Genomic DNA, 19,866 nt, shown 5'->3' on the forward strand with positions numbered 1-19,866 from the left:
GTATTAAATCACACCAAAGACCAATTTTATGATGAATTTTGTTCCTTTTAAAATTGTTACACGATGATGACTGCTGTACCATATTTTGACTATTTTATTTATTATGTCTGTTTAGTTCACGTATCTTTGTAAATATAACGGAATTTGATGAGAATGTCAATAAAGTGAGAGGTTTATCGCTATGAAACCAGGTTTAATCCACCATTTTCTACATTTGAAATGCCTGTACCAAGTCAAGAATATGACAGTTCTTGTCCATTCGTTTTTTATGTGTTTTGTCATTTGATTTTGCCATGTGATTACGCCCTTTTCGATATGATTTTCCTCTGAGTTCAGTATTTTTGTGATTTTACTTCTTATGATCCTCTTAGGACAGAGTATAAAAAAAGCAACAAACCAAATATCAACTCTTTCAAATGTAAAAAAAGAGTATTGCATTTTTTGAATCTTTATATTGCTAACATTCTACTAACTGTAAGAGAAAAAAGCACACGTTTAGAACTATATAATTACATAACATTTCATAAGAACATCCGTACTTTTGATAGGCTGACAACAATTGCAATGTATTCCAAAATCAAATTGTATTTCTACAAATTGTATTTCTATGATGAGTTTTGAAAATTCGAAGTTTGAACCTGTCCCTTATTTTCTGACATAAATGCATTACTTTAGATCATTTCAACCAAAAAAGACAACCCAATAAAACATAGAGGCCACTTCAAAAACACGGACATATATAAAGTAATTTCATTTAGTGTCAAAAGGTTTTTCTACATCCCAAAACAAGTATATCAAATTTCGTACAACGTCTGTTGACTTGAATTAATCCTTCGTATGCATCTGATCCACATATCTCCTCCAGATTTTTCTTCACACTGTCCGAAGTATGTTCTAATTCATTTTGATATTTGTATGTATACACACTGATTTAAAACGACACCAAATATACTTTTAAAAGAGAAAAAGAAGTCTTCTGTTAATATCCATTTTCATAAATCGTTTTGTAATTTAGGAGTACAAATAGAAAAATAAATAGAAAGGCTTTGCTTGCCCATCAGATAAATTATCTAAGATAAAACGGATTAAAATATCTATATGTCACTGTATCGCGTTCAATAATGAGTAAATCACATACCTAATAGTCAGTCATATAAGTCATCGAAATAACAAAATATGAAACAATTAAAACGAAAAGTACAAAATAGCCTGATTTATATGATTAACAATAAACGAAAAACAAATAAAAGAAACAGCAACCAATGACATGACTGAATAACAGACCCCTGCCTTTGGAAGTATAGAAAAGTAAATATGATATGATTGCCTAAAAGAAAAACTCTACAAAAGAGACCAAATGACAAATGAAGTAACAACTATAGCTGTTGCAAGTTTGAACATGCTTATTAGCAACCAACTCTCCTATAACTGGGGATAAATGTGTTACAGCACCACATAAAACAAATGGTAAAAAATCAGCTGAAAATTACTTCACCTTGGTTGTGTAAATAATGTATGCTCAAAATTGGAAATTAAATATGATGTGTATGTATGATTTCAGAGTAGAAAACAATGGGGCTGAATGGCTGAAACGAAAATACTTGTAGTTGCGATTGATTTTGGAAGTTCCGGTGCAGGATATGCATTCTCATTTGCATACCAATATAAAAACAATCCTTTAGATATCTCCACGTCGTTATGGAATAATGGAAACGGACCAGTTCAGGCAAAAATTCCGGCTGTTCTTCTTTTTGATCCGGATAAAAAGTTTCACTCATTTGGATTTGAAGCCGAGGACAAATATGAAGAGCTGATAAATGCAAACAAAGCAATTCAATGGTATTTTTTGAAAGGGTTCAAAATGCAATTGTATAGTGCTGTAAATGCCGGAGAGGTATTTATCTTTAATCATTAACCTGTTTTTAAAAGCTTTATTTTTCTCAGAGGCATGATTTTCAGCTTCTTCATTTAGTTTCAATTGAGTGTTTGTCTACATCTAATCTAAGTAACATTTCCTTAACTGAATATGGCAGACAGCAACGGACACGAACTGGATTTCAGGTATTCCTATGGGCACCCATTGTGTTCTTATGATGGCAGAGTTGTGTCTATATTGTTTTGAATTGCAGTGTATAGCCTGACTCAATAAAGCCATGTCTAAATTTAGCCGCACATACCGTACTTGTGATGAAATTTGTTCTTTATATAGTCAATAATTATCTAAATAATGCTCAAATTTATCAAAAGGAAGTATTACCTGGTTTCTATGATGAGTTTTTTTTCAATAGAACTTTACATATATTTATTTAAAACTAAAGGGGCTATTTTTCCTGTCCTTTTGTTATTTATTTTTGGTATATAGTATTCATTTCGTAAAAAGGTGATCAAAAGAATAGATTTATCTTATTTAAAGTGAATCCTGAAACAATATACTGCAAAGATATATCATTATATGGAGGGGTATTTGCCAGTTAAGGGACTGTGAAATTACCCGAGCCACTAGACGAGAGAAATTTGGTCACAAAACACGTTTTTTTCGCAAATACCTCGCCATAACATGATCTATCTGTTTAATTACATCGCATACATTTTGAATGAAGCTCTCTATTAAGGTAGAGGGAAATCTGTTTTTAAACTGGTAGGCTGTAATCCATAAACACGTATACTTTAAAGGATACGTAGAGACTATCATAGTACCGCGGGAATTATACGTGTACTTTTACGCGTAAGCGCTGTCTTTGTGTAACTGCATGGTATCTTATAGAAGAGGGGCGAAAGATACCAGAGGGACAATCAAACTCATAGATTGAATATAAACTGACAACGCCATGGCTAGTAGTGTGTAATTATCATTCAATCATAATTTTGGCGAAAGAGGAAAGCAAGGGTAAAAAAGTAATAATCAAAATGGCAAATACCACGTCATAGAGGGTATTCTAAGGCATATTCACCAGAAATGGTGAAAAACAAGCAAATTCGTTTGAAATGAGGAAAGAATGTTAGAATATGCAACAAATTCAATTTCAATCAACTAATCAAAATCCGGCTTTTTATATAAGGTGTAATTAAAAATCACACCATAATTACAATTCAATACAGCAGCAGTAGTGTACTATATCAGCCAGCTTACAGGTTTATGAAACACTAACAATAGTTAACTAAGTAATACTTTTCTTTGCTTAATAATTCATTTCATATAATTATACATAACAGGGTATAATATAAAATGTAATAGGAAGTTGATAAAGTCAAACCATCAATCTAAATCTTATGATTGATAGAATTAATGTATAAAATTGGGTTTAATGTATCGTCAAAGTACATTGTATCAATAAAAAAAGCTGCATATGTTTGAAAGAATTCATTTAATTTACTATTTTATACATTCAGTATTCAGAGCCCGATACTCCTTTTTAAAAGGCTTTAGAATAGATTAAATTAATTATTATTGAAAGAAGATTTGAAAACGTATTATTATTTTTAAGAGAATGTACTAGTTTTCAAAATGATTCAGATGTAAATTTAAATATCAATATTATACTACTAAACTCGTAAACATACATACGTATATATGAACTAAACTTTAAAAAAAAAATTCATACTAGACCAAGGCTCCTGGTTCGTACAGGCAAACAAATGTGGCGGGGTTAAACATGTTAATGAGATTTCAAACCCCTTTACCTCTGTATCTTTTTAACAACCTCACAATGTTTCATCATATCGAATTTTTATCCCGTAAAAGGAAGTAAGTTACGGGAAAATTGACCATTATTTATTTCACCATGTTCAATGCTCATAAACAATGACATGAAATTTGTTGACAGGATATCAGAGTAGACTTTGAATTGTTGGATGTTGGAGGTAAACACATTTCCGCAAAATCTGTTTTTTCTGCTGCTATTGGCTTTTTGAAAGATCATTTCATTCAGCAGATGCATTGGAGAAAGCTTGGAACGGTCGAAGACGACATATTTTGGGTAGTGTCGGTACCAGCAATCTGGAATGATTCTGCAAAACAGTTTATGAGAGAATCAGCTGAAAAGGTATACTGTATTTAAACAATCACCGAAATAGTATGTAACGGTACAGGTGGCTTTTATCATGCTAGCTAAAGCTTTACACGTATTTGTATTTCCTCTCTCCTAAAAACGACTTGATGCTAAACGTCAAAATATACTACGAAATGCTTGGTAGTTAAGACCAAACGCCATTTAAACGGTAAAACTCAACTTAAATTTATACAGAAAATCCTTAGTTTGGGGCAAAATTTTAGAATAATTAAGTTTTTGTAGGGTTTGTGCTAAGAACCTCAACTGAAAATTCAAAATGCTTACAACTTAAGATAACTTACACTCTTTCCAAATGGATTAAGGCAGTGAGGTCGTTGATACAATTCAGAATTAAGAAACTGAATTGGTCCATCAATGCCCATGCTACGTCAATCTTTAAAGACCCAAATGTTGCAAAACACCTATCCGACCTCCATGACAAATATGTTGTTGTCCCCGCAGATAAAGCCCAAAATAACATCGTTTTTGTGTGGATAATCGTAGGTTTGTTCTATGTTCCTTTGGAATTTCAACCAAAGATGAAGAACTGGATCTTCCATCACTGTATTGGATACCTAAACTTCATAAGTGTCCTTACAAACAACGGTATATTGCTGGGTCTTCCAAGTGCTCCACGAAACCTCTTTCTAAATTATTAACATCTATTTTATCAACAATCAAAGACGGGCTTCAAAGTTATTGTGAAACTGCCTATTCTAGAGGTGGCGTGAATCAGATGTGGATACTTAAAAATTCAAAAGATCTTTTAGAGTACATACAATCTAACTCTCTTTCATCTTGTAACAGTATTAAAACATTTGACTTTTCTACTCTGTACACAAGTATTCCACATTCCAAACTAAAAGACAAATTGAAAGAGTTGGTATTACTTTGCTTCATAAAAAAGAATGGCCAACGTAGATACAAGTATCTTGTCTTAGGGAGGGATAAATCCTACTTTGTAAAGAATCACTCTGATTCAAACAAAAAATTCTCTGAAACTGATATTATCAAGATGCTTGATTTCTTGATTGACAACATATTTGTTACGTTCGGAGGACGTGTTTTTCAACAGACTGTCGGCATTCCAATGGGAACAAACTGTGCCCCTCTACTCGCCGAGTTGTTTCTTTATTATTATGAGGCTGACTTCACGCAGGAACTTCTTAGGAAGAAAGATAAGAAGTTAGCAATATCCTTTAACTCTACTTTCCTCTATAAAGATGATGTTCTTTCACTAAACAATTCAAAATTTGGTGACTATGTGGAACGCATCTATCCAATCCAACTAGAGATAAAGGATACTACAGATACAGTTAAGTCGTCTTCATATCTTGACTTACATCTAGAAATTGACAATGAGGGTCGGTTGAAAACAAAACTTTACGACAAAAGAGATGATTTCAGCTTTCCAATTGTGAACTTTCCATTTCTAAGTAGCAACATTCCAGCAGCACCTGCATACGGGGTATATATCTCCCAATTGATACGATATTCCCGTGCTTGCATTTCCTGTCATGATTTTCTTGATAGAGGTTTGCTGCTCACAAGGAAGCTATTAAACCAAGAGTTCCAAATGGTGAAGTTGAAATCATCCCTTCGTAAATTTTACGGACGCCATCACGAGTTGGTTGACCGTTATGGAATAACCGTTTCACAAATGATATCGGATATGTTCCTTACGTCGTAACTACAATCCCCTTCCCTTTCATGAATATGACCTACCGAATTAGACTATTTACCGGATTTTTAATCACATAAGCAACACGACGGGTGCCACATGGGGAGCAGGATCTGCTTACCCTTCCGGAGCACCTGAGATCACCCCTAGTTTTTGGTGGGGTTCGTGTTGTTTATTCTTTAGTTTTCTATGTTGTGTCGTGTGTACTATTGTTTTTCTGTTTGTCTTTTTCATTTTTAGCCATGGCGTTGTCAGTTTGTTTTAGATTTATGAGTTTGACTGTCCCTTTGGTATCTTTCGTCCCTCTTATAATATCACTATGTTGACTGCTGTATATTTACAATTTTACCTATTATGTCTGTTTGTTTTGTTCACTCATCGTTGGCAATATAATATAATTTGATTCGACATACAAATGAGAGGATTATCTAGCTATACATCAGGTACAATCCACCATTTTCTACATATGAAAATGGCTGTACCAATTCAGGAATATTAAAGTTGTTATCCATTCGTTTGATGTGTTTAGCTTTTGCTTTTGGCATTTGATTATGAACTTTCCGTTTTGGATTTTCCTCGGAGTTCAGTATTTATAGTACGATTTAACCATACGCATACACAATAAAAACATATTGAAATGTATTTTATATTGATTTGAGTTTTTTTCAGGTCGGTATACAAGGTGAAAAGTTCATTATGGTATATGAGCCTGAAGCTGCATCAATTTACGCAAGACTTCTTCCTGTTGATAAATTAGTTGGAAACAATGGTGCAGTCATATTGAAAGTTTTTGATCCGGGTCGAATATTTATTGTTTTGGATGCTGGAGGTACTATTATAAAAGTTAAACTATGTTTTTATTATCCCACACGAACAGTCCCACAAGGGGTATGGTAACTGTTTTTATGCATTCGATTTAAATTATTCAAAGTTTAGGTCACACCAATTTTCAATTAATCCCAATTTTAACAAGGTTTGACTTTTTCCGGATTTTTTTTTCGCAACTCTTACCAAATTCGGTATGATTTTGGATGAATTGACCCGAATTGGTTTTGATGTCACAGTACCAAATGTCAAGGTAAAAGCATCATTCATAGCTTGTGTTGGTTCAACCTTTTAGTAAGTAGTTAAAGGTAAAGGTCACAGTACCTTGATTTATACCAACATTTCGAGAAATAAATTAAAGACATTAATGTCTCAAAGCAACAAATTAACTCGGCCAGAGAGCACAATAAAGGTGATGACCATCAATGGGTCCCCAACACAGCTAGAAAATCCCAAACTCGGAGGAGGGCCTCAGATGGACCCTTAACAAACATGTGTAATAGTTCAGTGAAAATGGACGTCATACTAAACTCCAAAACATATAATTGAACTAAAATTAAAAATCATACAGGACTAAAGAAAAACAGAGGCTTCTTACTTGGAACAAGGGCTAACAGGAGTGGGATTAAACATGTTTAAGGGGCTAAATAGAATGGGATTAAACATGTTTTAGGGGCTAAAAGGGGTGGGATAAAACACAGTCTTGTATAACGTTTACTTCAGTTTCTTTTATATTTTTCGGAGTTAAGTATAATGAAATTAACGGTACCAATTTTCTTGCACCAGATGCGCATTTCGACAATATAACGTTCATTATCGCTGATCTAGTACTTATTTTTGTTTAGGGGCCAGGTGAAGCACGCCTACGAGTGCGGGTTTTTCTCGCTGTATTGAAGACTCATTGTGGCCTTCGATTGTTTTATACTCTTTGGTCGGGTTATTGTCTCTTCGACACATTCCCCTTTTATTTTCCATTCCCAATTTCATTTGTGAGATCTCTACCCTTCAAAAAAGTTTATTCCAGACAATGTCTTTTGATAATCACTAATCTTTTGGGAACATCATTACACAGGGTTAAAACAACTTTTTGATTTTTAAGCCATTAGAACATGAATTCAGATCGTAGCAGTAACTAATAATTTTTTTTATTTGTATATTCACCTATTATTTACTATAATCTTTCTAGTATTATGATTACATTTTAATATTTTTTTAATTGGTTCTATATGCGGTACCGTTGACATCTCTGCTCAACAAGTTTTAGAAAATGGTGAGCTTAAAATAATACACAAAGAATGCGGTGGTCCATGGGGGTGGCGAATGCATAAACCAACAATTCGTAAAAATGCTGAAAGAACTTTTCGGAAATGAAGTTATGAAACAGTTTAAACGCAACAACGGAGACGATTTCTTACAACTACTGAGAGATTTTGAAGTAAAGAAAAAAAATTATAGAGTAGAAGGCAAGGAGTCAGTGTCCATTCGTATGCCTTTAAGTCTGACTGAACTGTTCCTTGATATTGAAGGATCAGACGTTGCAACAAAAATTGCTATTTCTAGATATAATGAAACTGTACGACTTAAAAGAGATAAATTATATATTGCAGGATCTTTAGTTGAAACTTTTTTCTCTGAAACCATTAAAATGATCATTGATGAAGTGGTATCCATATTGAAACATGATAGATGTTCTGATGTAAGCGCAATAATGATGGCAGGTGGTTTTGCAGAGGCCGACACATTACAACATGCAATTAAAAAGCAATTTCAATCGTTGGAGGTTTTTATACCATTAGACGGGTCTCTTTCAGTGTTTAAAGGGGCTGTGATATATGGTCACAATCCAAATGTTGTATCATCAAGAGTATGCAATTATACCTATGGCTTGGCTGTTGCCATGCAGTTCGACCCAAGTATTCATGATTCGAGAAAAAAAGTTTACCGCGACGAAATAGAATGATGCAATGATCTATTTGACGTTCTTTTTGAAATTGACGAGGAAGTTTATATTGGAAAAACTAAAAGTATAAATGTGACAGTAACTTTTTTTTCAGATGATATGCAAATCTGTAGATATGATCCACTTAAATGGCAATTTATGGTTAGTACTAAAAAAGACCCTTTCTATACTACGGACGAAGGTTGCATGGCACATGGATCCATAATAGCATATCCGCCTGATGGAAGATGGCCAAAAACAGTCAAGGGAAAAATATTTCTCAAAATTTCCGGAACAGAGTTGGTCGGAACGTTTGTAAATGAAAAGACACTTGAAAAAACGTCCGTTAGATTTGAATTTTTACCGTCAATAGGCAAGAGTCCAGAGAGAAAAAGGTTGTTTGATCCGTTCTATCTAGACATTTAAAATACCTACCGTTGTCTGGATGACATTTTTTCGTTGAATAATCCAGAGTTCTCTAAATGTACTAAATTTACCCAAAAGAACTGACTTTAACTTAATCGAACATAAACAGCAGCAGTTGTCCTTTTCTAGATTTAGACATTTCAATTTCAAACGGGAAACTTCATACTAAATTTTCACGACAAAATAGACGATTTTTTATTTCCTATTGTTAATTTTCCTTTTTTAGACGGCGATGTGCCTTTGGCTCCGTCGTACGGTGTTTACATATCCAAACTCGTTCGGAATGCCTGTACGTGTTCTGATTTCATAGATTTTAACGAACGCTATCAATGCATCACTGGGAAATTATTGTGTCAGGGATTTCGATACCATAATTTACTTGAAACTTTTAATAAATTCTTTCATAGATACAAAGATTTAAAAAGTAAATTTGGCTGTACCTGTAGAAAACTTATTAAAAATGGTATTTCACATGCTAAATTTTACGGTAATATTGTACGTTTGTTTTTGTAATTTATACGTGTTTCTCGTTTCTCGGTTTTTATATAGATTAGACCGTTGGTTTTCCCGTTTGAATGGTTTTACACTAGTTATTTTGGGGTCCTTTATAGCTTGTTGTTCGGTGTGAGCCAAGGCTCAGTGTTGAAGGTCGTACATTAACCTATAATGGCTTACGTTTATAAATTGTTATTTGGATGGAGAGTTGTCTCATTGGCACTCACACCACATCTTCCTATATCAATCTAACATTGAACTATTGTTGTCAATAATTTTGGTAAAGAAATGGTTTATTATATATTTTGCGTGCTGTAAAATCTTGAAAAATGTTTTCAATTTTCAGCCAAAACAAAATAAGTTTGTAATCATATATGTTGCAGGGTAATTCATAAGCATAATAAAATTATAACAGATCAGTTTATAGTGGATTTCATTTATTAGCACACACGAATTTGCATACTTGAAAACTTACAAAAAGTAAAAATACCAAACTCCAAGACACATTAGGGGAATTCCATAAAAAATTGAATAAATCAAACGAAATCAACGGCACAAATATAAACCAACTGCTATATTCCTGATTTGGTACAGACATTTTCTGTTCTGAAGAAATGATGGGGTCCACCTGGTTTTATAGCTAGCTACACCTTCCTTCCACTTCTGTGCCAGTTGTTTATGAGTTCCGTTTTATACATAAAATATAGTATATAGTTTATTAGTTTCATGTTATATAACTAGCACTTATTTGAATTGAATTAATGAGCATGACTATCAAACTTATTTGAGTTAACCAAAAAATTCAAAATATTGTGATTCAGATAGATAAGACTATATTCTATCTTGCAATCCTCACTCTCTTTCTTAAATACCAGGTCTACAAGTTAAACTGTTTTGTTTTAGTTAAGTAGTATACATCTTAAATCATGCGGTGGTCTTTCTCTCTGTGTTAATGTTAATATAAAATTCTGTTTACCTCACAGTTTATTTTTTTGAGGGGTCATCTTCCGTTCTTCTTATAAGTTATGACTATTTCGCAGGCGCTTAGGACATTAACACTGCTTTTCGGTGTATTGTTTTTAAGAAATGTTTTCTAATATTTTTACTCCAGGAATGTGACTCAATGTCAGGAAAAGTTTTGCTTCGAGACACGACGAAATGATGATTAGAATGTCTCGTATATGTCCGGCCGTATAAATACGCTATTTGATTTATATGTCTCTTTATATAGTTGTAAAACCGTTTTTTTTCTACGAGGATTGTATTTCCAAAACAAGACGAAATCAATTTTGACACACTCTTGTTGAACGAAAAGAAAAGAATGACACGCTGGTTAGTCTTTTATTATAGGATGGAATAAAATAACAGTGTGATTTATCAAAAATGAACGTTCATAGAGAGTAATATATACTAAGCAAAAGAATCTGATTTCAAAGCCAATATCGTTTCAAATCATCGTATCTCTCTTTTATTTAAGTTAGACCTTATATAATTTTGGTGTTTTGTTTATCAAAAACATATTATTTCAAATTGTAAGTAAAGTGATAGCTATTTGCATATCAAATCTCTGAATTGTCGGTCTGATATTGACTAACGATAAATATAACTTTCTTTATTTCTATGAAATAATCAAACATCAAAAATGTGAGTGGATGCCAATAGAAATTATAATCCTAGGAATATGGACAACGTCATGTCCTTACGGAACATGCAAACTTATATTCACAAAACATTGTTGAATAGTACGTCATATCTTTGAAGTACTTTTCATTCCGCTGTAATAAAAATTAACGGTACCAATTTTCCTACACCAGATGCGCATTTCGACAATACATGTCTCTTCAGTGATGCTCGCGGCCAAAATATTTGAAATCCAAAGCTTATATAAAAGATGAGGAGCTATAATCCAAAAGGTCCAAAAAATATAGCCAAATCCGTGAAAGGAATCAGAGCTTTGCATGAGGGAGATACATTCCTTAATTTATAATAATTTCTATCATTTTGTAACAGTAAATTTTAATAACACAAAAAGTCCGTATTTTCATGCCAGTACCGAAGTACTGGCTACTGGGGTGGTAATACCCTCGGGGACTAATAGTCCACCAGCAGAGGCATCGACCCAGTGGTAGTAATAAAATTAACGGTACCAATTTTCCTGCACCAGATGCGCATTTCGGCAATACATGTCTCTTTAGTGATGCTCGTGGCCAAAATATTTGAAATCCAAAGCTTATATAAAAGATGAGGAGCTATAATCCAAAAGGTCCAAAAAGTATAGCCAAATCCGTGAAAGGAATCAGAGCTTTGCATGAAGGAAAAGTTCGCTAACTTTCCTTGTTTCTTAGGAAAAATTAATATCTGCATGATCATATTTGTTTCAATACGGTTTATTTGGTCCATAAAGAAAAGAAATGTTTGCTCTGATCTTTCCTCTGATAATGTTTGATTGATAATGCTGTCAACGTGAACATTGGACACAAATTTCGTAAAAAAACTTTTACATTATCAGATTTGTTTTTTACAGTTTTATAATATAATACACCAAATAAGATTTCCAGGTAGGGCAAGGTGACATTATTGTTGCCTTTCAAGGCGATATTTTTGGGTAATGTCCGTCCTTACCTATTCGTCACAATACTGTAAAACTGAGAATAGAAACGAAAGAAAGAATGACCAATTTATGAAGAAATAGATTTAACTGATAAATGTCTGTATTTAATAGATTTAATTTTGAATTGAATACATAACTGAAACGTAAAACGCAAATAATTGTTCTAGGCAATACTTTTTTTCGGGTAATCGAAGAAGGATATAATTTTGGCCCCTTGAATATGAAAGTCAAAAACGCATTAAAAATTAAACAAAGAAAATAATACACAAGCAAGTATCATATAGATCACAAACTTTAAAAATATCAGGCACCATATTTTGGGGCAAAACAAAAATATTCAATTCAATGGAAAAACAGAACTAATCGAAAAAGGTTATCTAGTAGTCTGTTGTTATTTATGTTTTATTGTCATTTTGTTTATTTTATTTCGTTACATCTTCTGACATCAGACTCGGACTTCTCATGAACTGATTTTTATGTGCGTATTGTTATGCGTTTACTTTTCTACATTGGCTAGAGGTATAGGGGGAGGGTTGAGATTTCATAAACATGTTTAACCCCGCCGCATTTTTGCGCCTGTCCCAAGTCAGGAGCCTCTGGCCTTTGTTAGTCTGGTATAACTTTAAATTTAGTTTCTTTTGTATAATTTGGAGTTTAGTATGGCGTTCATTATCACTGGTATATATATTTGTTCGGGGTGCTTAAATTTCTCGTTGCATTGAAGACCTATTGGTGACCTTCTGCTGTTGTCTGTTCTATGATCGGGTTGTTGTTTCTTTGACACATTCCCCATTTCCCTTCTCAATTTCATCTTAAGGAATATATATAACCATTTAGATAACAATAGTGATAACTGATAAGTGTCCTATAGGATTCTTTAAATGAAAAACATTTTCTGCCTAGAATCATTCACTACAATAAGTAACATGCTGCATTTCACTTTTTCTTATTTAGTAGATAACAAATATAAAATGATGAGATGGAAATTGCTTCATTATATCCTCCCATTCAAACAGTTACTACAACAATGGAACATACTAGATACACGTATATGTGTCTTGTGTTATTTGACTGAAGACTACGGACACATTTATCAAATGTTAATACTTTTATGAATTTTGGAAAAAGTATATGTACTTGATAGCAAAGCCATATAATGACTTCAGTACTTAACTATATAATACATGATCTTATGTATCATGACATAAATCTCTTCCAAATTATATTAATCTATTCAATTTATTAAAGCACTCGTATATCAAGTTATAAACAAAAAAGGTAAAATTGCTTCTACAGTTATCACAAATGATTTTTTAGGCACAAACGAAATTAACAAACTAGTCGTGCTAAAAACAGTAAATTTTAGTTAGTAGTTGTATCCGCAAACGGATCGATACAAAATGTGTCCAACAGGTAAGGCTTCCTCTGCTATGATTGCACAAAAAGACTAGGAAACCAATTATCAGCTAAAAATTTCACGATTTGAAAAAAAAAATACAATCGGTGAATTTTTAAAGTAAAGGCAACAGTATTATATCGCAGTTCAATAGTCATAATTCGATTGTATTCTACCGGACTCGTAGAATCCTCGGCGACAGTAACATGTCGTTGTTCAAATTACACACCTACCACACTTGAGCTCGCACTTGAAACTCGTACGTCTTGTAATTATAACACTAATTTTTTGTACTTTGACGTTGATAGCTGCAAGTTTCAAGGACGCTTTATATAACTAGAAATAAGGTGGACAGTGTAAAAAAAAACCTATGAAAAATATCAATCTACATTCGTATTTACACACCTCAAACCAATGACAAGTATGAAGTAGAGTGACATTACCATATTATTTCAAGTCTAATGCACCCACTAAACATACGACTGAGTCAGTATTATTCGAAAGTACTCTCTTTTTTGATAGAATTCATTTAATTTTTGACATTAACATACTGACACCAAAAGAAATGATAAGCTTTTAGCGCAATTCTTTGTTCAAGAATAACATTTTTTTTTTAATATTTTGCAATCAACAGTATGATATGCATTTGATTTGGAATTATGACATGTGGGTTAATCATGTTCATATGACTTTAAAAAAAAAATCAACTAAGAACCAGTAAAGACCATTTTGTTTTGATAGGAAAAATTGAGGAATGTTCATTACTGACCTTTGACCTTGATTTATTGACCACCTGGGAAAACAGAAACTACAGACAGATAAGCTTTTGTATGAGTTTTAATATAACAGTATGCCAAGTTGGTGCATTAACGTCGTAAACTAAGTGTTTATTATAAAAATGTCACGCGCCTGATGCAAGTTAAGTTTTTTTCTGATTTTGTCGTGCCACTCATTGAATATGATGATCAAAATAATTTGTTGCCTGATCTTTTAAGATTTAAAACGGATCAACGTTATCAAAAGCCCTCTTTTTTAATAATCTTTTTCAGTAAAAGAAGAATACAGTTAGAATTTGCTGTATTATCCGACACTTTTAATTTAGTTTCAAATGAGACAGGATATATTTTAGTGTGACCATAACTGCTTATAAATCGTGTATTTTGTCTTAGATGCATAATAGTAATATTTTTTTTTTTGTAATTGGCTTTAAACTAGCTGTCAGTAACTCCAAGTACTCTCAGATTTGTACGAAGTGTCTTTTTTGTTGTTGTGATCTACACATACCCGATCACGTATGTATATCTCTATTTCTATCTATATGATGAGTAAATAGTTATGAAAAGTACCAATATTACAATTTAATACGCCAGACGCGCGTTTCGTCTACATAAGACTCATCAGTGATGCTCAGATAAAAATATCTATAAAGCTAAACAAGTACAAAGTTGAAGAGCATTGAAGACCCGAAATTCGAAAAAGTTATGCCAAATACGGCTAGGGTAATTTATTTCTGGGATAAGAAAATCCTTTTTATTTAAACAAAATTAAATGTTTTGTAACAGGAAATTTATAAAAATTATCATATAATTGATATTTATGTCAACACCGAAGTGCTGACTACTGGGCTGGTGATACCTAAAGAGGGCCGTGGTGTAGTGGTTGGTGCATCGGACTACTAACACAAAGGTTCCTGGTTCGATTCCCGTTTGGATGAAAATTTCATGAACTCAATTTTCGGCTCTCCCTTGACACCATTTTTCGAGTATGGTCTTAAGGAAACGATGATAGTCCATCGGAAGGGGACGATAAATGACTGACCCGTGTTAAGAGAGGCCGATATCTCTTGCACGTTAAAGACACCCTTGTAGATTTCGAACAAGAGAAGGCTAATGCCGCTACAAGGAAGCACTCGCACCCGCAAAGTGGAAAGGGATTAATATAAGTTGCAAAACTTGTTTCCCAATCCACTATAAATAAATATGTTTAAACTAATACCCTCGGGAATGAAACGTCCACCAGCAGTGGCATCGACCCAGTGTTGTAAATAGTTATCAAAAGTACCATGGTTATAATTTAATACGCCAGACGCGCGTTTCGTCTACATAAAACTCATCAGTGACACTAAGATCAAAATATTTATAAAGCAAAACAAGTAAAAAGTTGAAGAGCAATGAGGACCCGAAATTCCTAAAAGTTATACCAAATATGGATAAGGTCATCTATTCCTAGGAATAAAGCCTTTTTCAACTGATTTTTACAGTTCGTTCTGTGTTGTACTGTTACCCCACTGTCCCAGGTTTGGGGAAGAGTAAAGATCCCGCTACCATGTTTAACCCCACCATATTATGTTTGGATGTGACTGTCAGAAGTCATGAGCCTGTAATTCAGTGATTGTCGTTTGTTGCTGTGTTGCATATTTGTTTTTCGTTCATTTTTTTGTACATTAATTAATGTATATTCTATAAACTGTATTGCTAACGAATAAAGTATTATTATTATTATTATTATTATTATTATTATTAGGCAGTTAGTTTTCTCGTTTGAATTATTATACATTTGTGATTTCGGGGTATTTATAACTGACTATGTGGTATGGGCTTTGCTCATTTTTGAAGGCCGTACGGTGACCTATAGTCATACATTTCTGTGTCATTTGGTCTCTTGTGGAGAGTTATCTCATTGCAATCATACTGCATCGTCTTTTAGTATTTCTTCGTTAATTTGAATAGAGCAATGTGTCATTTTCTGTGTATTCTATAATAAGCACAGATTGCGTTACCTTGTAATATAGTATCATCGGCGAAGAACAGTTATTTTGACGGACGCATTTGTTATTTCTGCCTTGTTCTCTTTTTCAGTGGATTATATTACAACAAACTTTTCCAAAGATTTCGGAGTTAAATTGAATTACATTCCTGTTCCGATTTTCACGATCGAAATACTTGCTCTGTATATCAAATGACAACCGTGGTCATATAAAAAAAGTATAAACATAAATCAACACGTATTCAATGTTTGTAACACTGGTAAAAGTACAAGTTTCACTAATAAGATTGATTGAAATAAAGTACTGTCTCACTATTTAGCTGTCAATTAAAAAAAATAATATTGAAACATCAATAGACATCCAATAACAACAAGGCTGTTTTGAAAGTTTATAACAAGTAATCCAGTGATCATTTTATGAATAAATTTAACTTTTTGCGTCTGAAGTGAGTTTAATGAGTATACATTCACCAATTTTACATTTAATTCCCCCGATCTGTAATAGTTATATGTTAATAAGAAATTGATAAGAATATAAATGAAATCATCGTAAATACCTGGATTGGAAAGGTTTGCTAAGCCGTACTGAATTATTTGTTCTTATCTTTGATATCAGGATTGTTTTTGAACATCTTTATTTTTTTTACTTTGTTAAACATAGAGATTGTTTAGTTGTAATCTGAATGAAGTCTGTAAGACTTCTCACTTTGTACATAATATGTTGTGTTATAACTAATCGTACTAGCAGCTTAGTCAAGTAAAGTAAGCTTCTTTTCTGAAATAGGTTCAATTATTTAAAAAAATGGGTCACAAGAACAAACTTCGAAAATAAAACGATGTCTCACTATTGTCTTACAGAGCTAATATTACAAAGCCTTCGATTTCCGGACAGATCGCTCTTTGCTTTGTAGTATTGATATTAACACAACACTTTAATCATAAAGGTTAAATCTAAAATCATTCTTGTTGTTGAATCATTACTGTCAAGTAAAAGAAAGATGATTAGATATATTTTTTTGATATATACATAATAAAGAATCCATCGAATTGATTGGTGTTATTATCCTAATATCGGTGCCATTAATCTCATAGGGGTACACTCGTTCTGTGTAATGTATATATTATCAACGTCGATATAGAATATTACATCAAATGTTAAAAGAGCAAAAATAATTTGTTCTTGACATTTTCCGCTCTTTATTAACTATGCACTGTAAAAGGCAAACAGTTTTCGATATGAATAATGTGACTGGCAAGTAAGAACTGTGTTACAAAATAGAACAGTATATGCACAGATAAAAGACTACATAATTTAAAGCGACTATAACACTGAGACTATATGAAATTTGTTGTTGTTCTTTTTTTCTGTGCGAACCTGCTGAAGGTTAAATCGTACAAAATTAAAAGTTACATTTCATGTATGTTTCATTATAATACGTTATTTTGATAACTACAATCTCACGTTATTCTGAAATTAACAATAATTTCAAAATGAATTGTAACATTCATTATGATACGAGCTTCTTCAATAAAGAGCACAGGCAAATAAAAGAAAAACTTCATAGAAATTCTGTTTTCATGATCCTTCGGTCAACGCCTTTGTGTCTCTGTGGTGTCGTAGTTATCTTATATTTGATGCGTTTCCCCCAGTTTTGGTTTGTGGCCCGGATTTGTTTTTTCTCTATTGATTTGTGAATTTTTAACAGCGGTATACTACTGTTGCCTTCATTTACACTCCAATAAAATAACAAAAGAAGCATTCAATTCTTAAATGAAAATAAATCCTACTTGAATTTTTGAAAAACAATATGCGAAATTTCGGTTAACTTTGCATCATAAGCGATTCAAAATTCCTCAAAACTATCTTCAAATCAAATACACATCCCTTTAATGGTACCGATTTATTTTATAAACGGCAGTAAAAATTTGATGCTGATGTATCATTATATCCCATTAAGCTAATAAATAACTGAGAATATTTTGAGACTTTGATGGTGTCGCATACAAAACATATGTTCTTATGTTTCCATAGCTAGGAATATATGTTGTATGAACTGTTTTCCTTGTAAGGAAATTATGCTGCAGATTCTTTAAATGTTTGATGATTGGATAAATAAAGTGAAATAACTAAAATACCAAAATACCAAACTTCAACTTCAAAACAGAAAAAACTCTGATCAAATGGCAAAATCAAAGCCCAAACACATCAAACGATTGGAAACAACTGTCATATTCCTGACTTAGTACAGACATTTACTACTGTAGGATTGTGAATTAAAACTGGTTTTATTAACAGTTAAACCTATCAATTGTAAGAAAGTCGCATATAATTCCCTTACTGTGTATAAAGTGTGAGCAAAACTAACAGACAGTATAGGTAAAAATGTTTTTTAAAAAAGGCACATCATTCATTAAGAACAGATTAAACGAAGGAAATAACAGGAAAACAAAAGATGTTAACCAATAGTAATATTAATAAAAAGCAGGTTTATATGAAATTGGTCCTAGTTTAAAAAAAAGTAACTGTTTTATAAATGTCCGCCAGGAATCATCAACTAGAAATCAAATGTCACAGATGCATACATACCATACATACATAGCTGCAAAGACATTTCATACAGAGATATAATCTCCCTCGGCGTTTTTTTTTCATGCTAGATAAAAGCATACCATCTGATCCATTTTCCGGAATTATTGTACAATGTTTGTGTAACTGCTTTACAAAAAGGAGGACAAATAGAGATTTCAGTGAGGGTTCAGACGTGATAAATATTGTCAATTTGCTATGTAATAAATTAATAAACATGAGGTTTAAACATTTGAATAATGCAAAAAAAGTTGGTACCATTTCTCTTTTATTTTAGTAAGGATTTTATCATAGTTAACCTTAATTTGAAAAAAAAACCCACTAAAATTGTCATATCAGAAGGAAAAGATATGATGCATTGGACAAACTCATTTATACTCCTTGATAAAAAGTGTTCATGATTAGAACGTTAAACCATATACACACTGAAAAAACGTGTGAATTTATTCAAGAAACATTTACAATCATTGCCTTGAAACTATGTAAGATCTCATTAAATCAAATGCTATTAATATTTTTGGTAAGAATATAATATATTTCACTGTTGTAGCTATTTTGAAGTATGAATGATTGTTTGTATGTATTAATATTGTATATCCTGTTGCATATGTATTCTTTAAATTTATTTGTTTGAGGACATCAATAAAAATCAACAAGTTCTGATTAAATTATATTTTTCAAACTTCTTTTATGATTAGTATAACCATCTTTAAATGCACATAGCATATTGTTTTTGAGTAAAACATATCCTACGCGACTGGCCAAACATTTTATCGTGGTTTTACCCCGTAATATACATGTATTATTTACAGGGTTTCTATCCATGTAGAGTTCGTTAACGTCATGCTATCTTGCTTTTTGTTTTTCCAAGAAACATAATTATGTCAACAACCTGCTGTTAACAAAACACTTTGTACTTGAAGAAACCAAATAACGTTAAAGCTGTTATAATTGATCTTATAACACGATAATCTATGATGGATCGGGCTGTCACTAATGGCTGACGGAACAAATAACCTACAGATAAGAAAATATGGCTTCTTGATTACTCTTAAATTGGCTTGGTAATATTCTGTTATAGAGCTGGTTAA

At 32.5% G+C, this 19,866-nt stretch overlaps 2 protein-coding genes across 2 annotated transcripts; both read left to right on the forward strand.

Moving 5' to 3' along the window:
- Window positions 1–1,582: 1,582 nt before the first annotated feature.
- On the forward strand, window positions 1,583–6,627 carry LOC139489867 (heat shock 70 kDa protein 12A-like). Its single transcript, XM_071276714.1, has 3 exons — window positions 1,583–1,894; window positions 3,825–4,043; window positions 6,400–6,627. Exons 1-3 carry the CDS (start codon window positions 1,583–1,585, stop codon window positions 6,625–6,627), a joined length of 759 nt encoding a protein of 252 aa, XP_071132815.1.
- Window positions 6,628–7,900: 1,273 nt separating this feature from the next.
- On the forward strand, window positions 7,901–8,515 carry LOC139489868 (heat shock 70 kDa protein 12B-like). Its single transcript, XM_071276715.1, has one exon. The coding sequence runs from the start codon at window positions 7,901–7,903 to the stop codon at window positions 8,513–8,515; it is 615 nt and encodes a 204-aa protein (XP_071132816.1).
- The last annotated feature ends 11,351 nt before the right edge of the window (window positions 8,516–19,866 follow it).

This window comes from Mytilus edulis, chromosome 9, assembly GCF_963676685.1.
Source record: "Mytilus edulis chromosome 9, xbMytEdul2.2, whole genome shotgun sequence".
Lineage (NCBI taxonomy): Eukaryota > Metazoa > Mollusca > Bivalvia > Mytilida > Mytilidae > Mytilus > Mytilus edulis.

Bases quoted from the DNA above. Each gene is read 5' to 3' on its own strand.
- LOC139489867 (XM_071276714.1), top strand. From the start codon at position 1,583: ATGGCTGAAACGAAAATACTTGTAGTTGCGATTGATTTTGGAAGTTCC. The intron at 1,895-3,824 runs GTATTTATCTTT...ATTTGTTGACAG, and splicing joins GTGCTGTAAATGCCGGAGAG to GATATCAGAGTAGACTTTGA. The intron at 4,044-6,399 runs GTATACTGTATT...AGTTTTTTTCAG, and splicing joins TGAGAGAATCAGCTGAAAAG to GTCGGTATACAAGGTGAAAA.
- LOC139489868 (XM_071276715.1), top strand. From the start codon at position 7,901: ATGCTGAAAGAACTTTTCGGAAATGAAGTTATGAAACAGTTTAAACGC.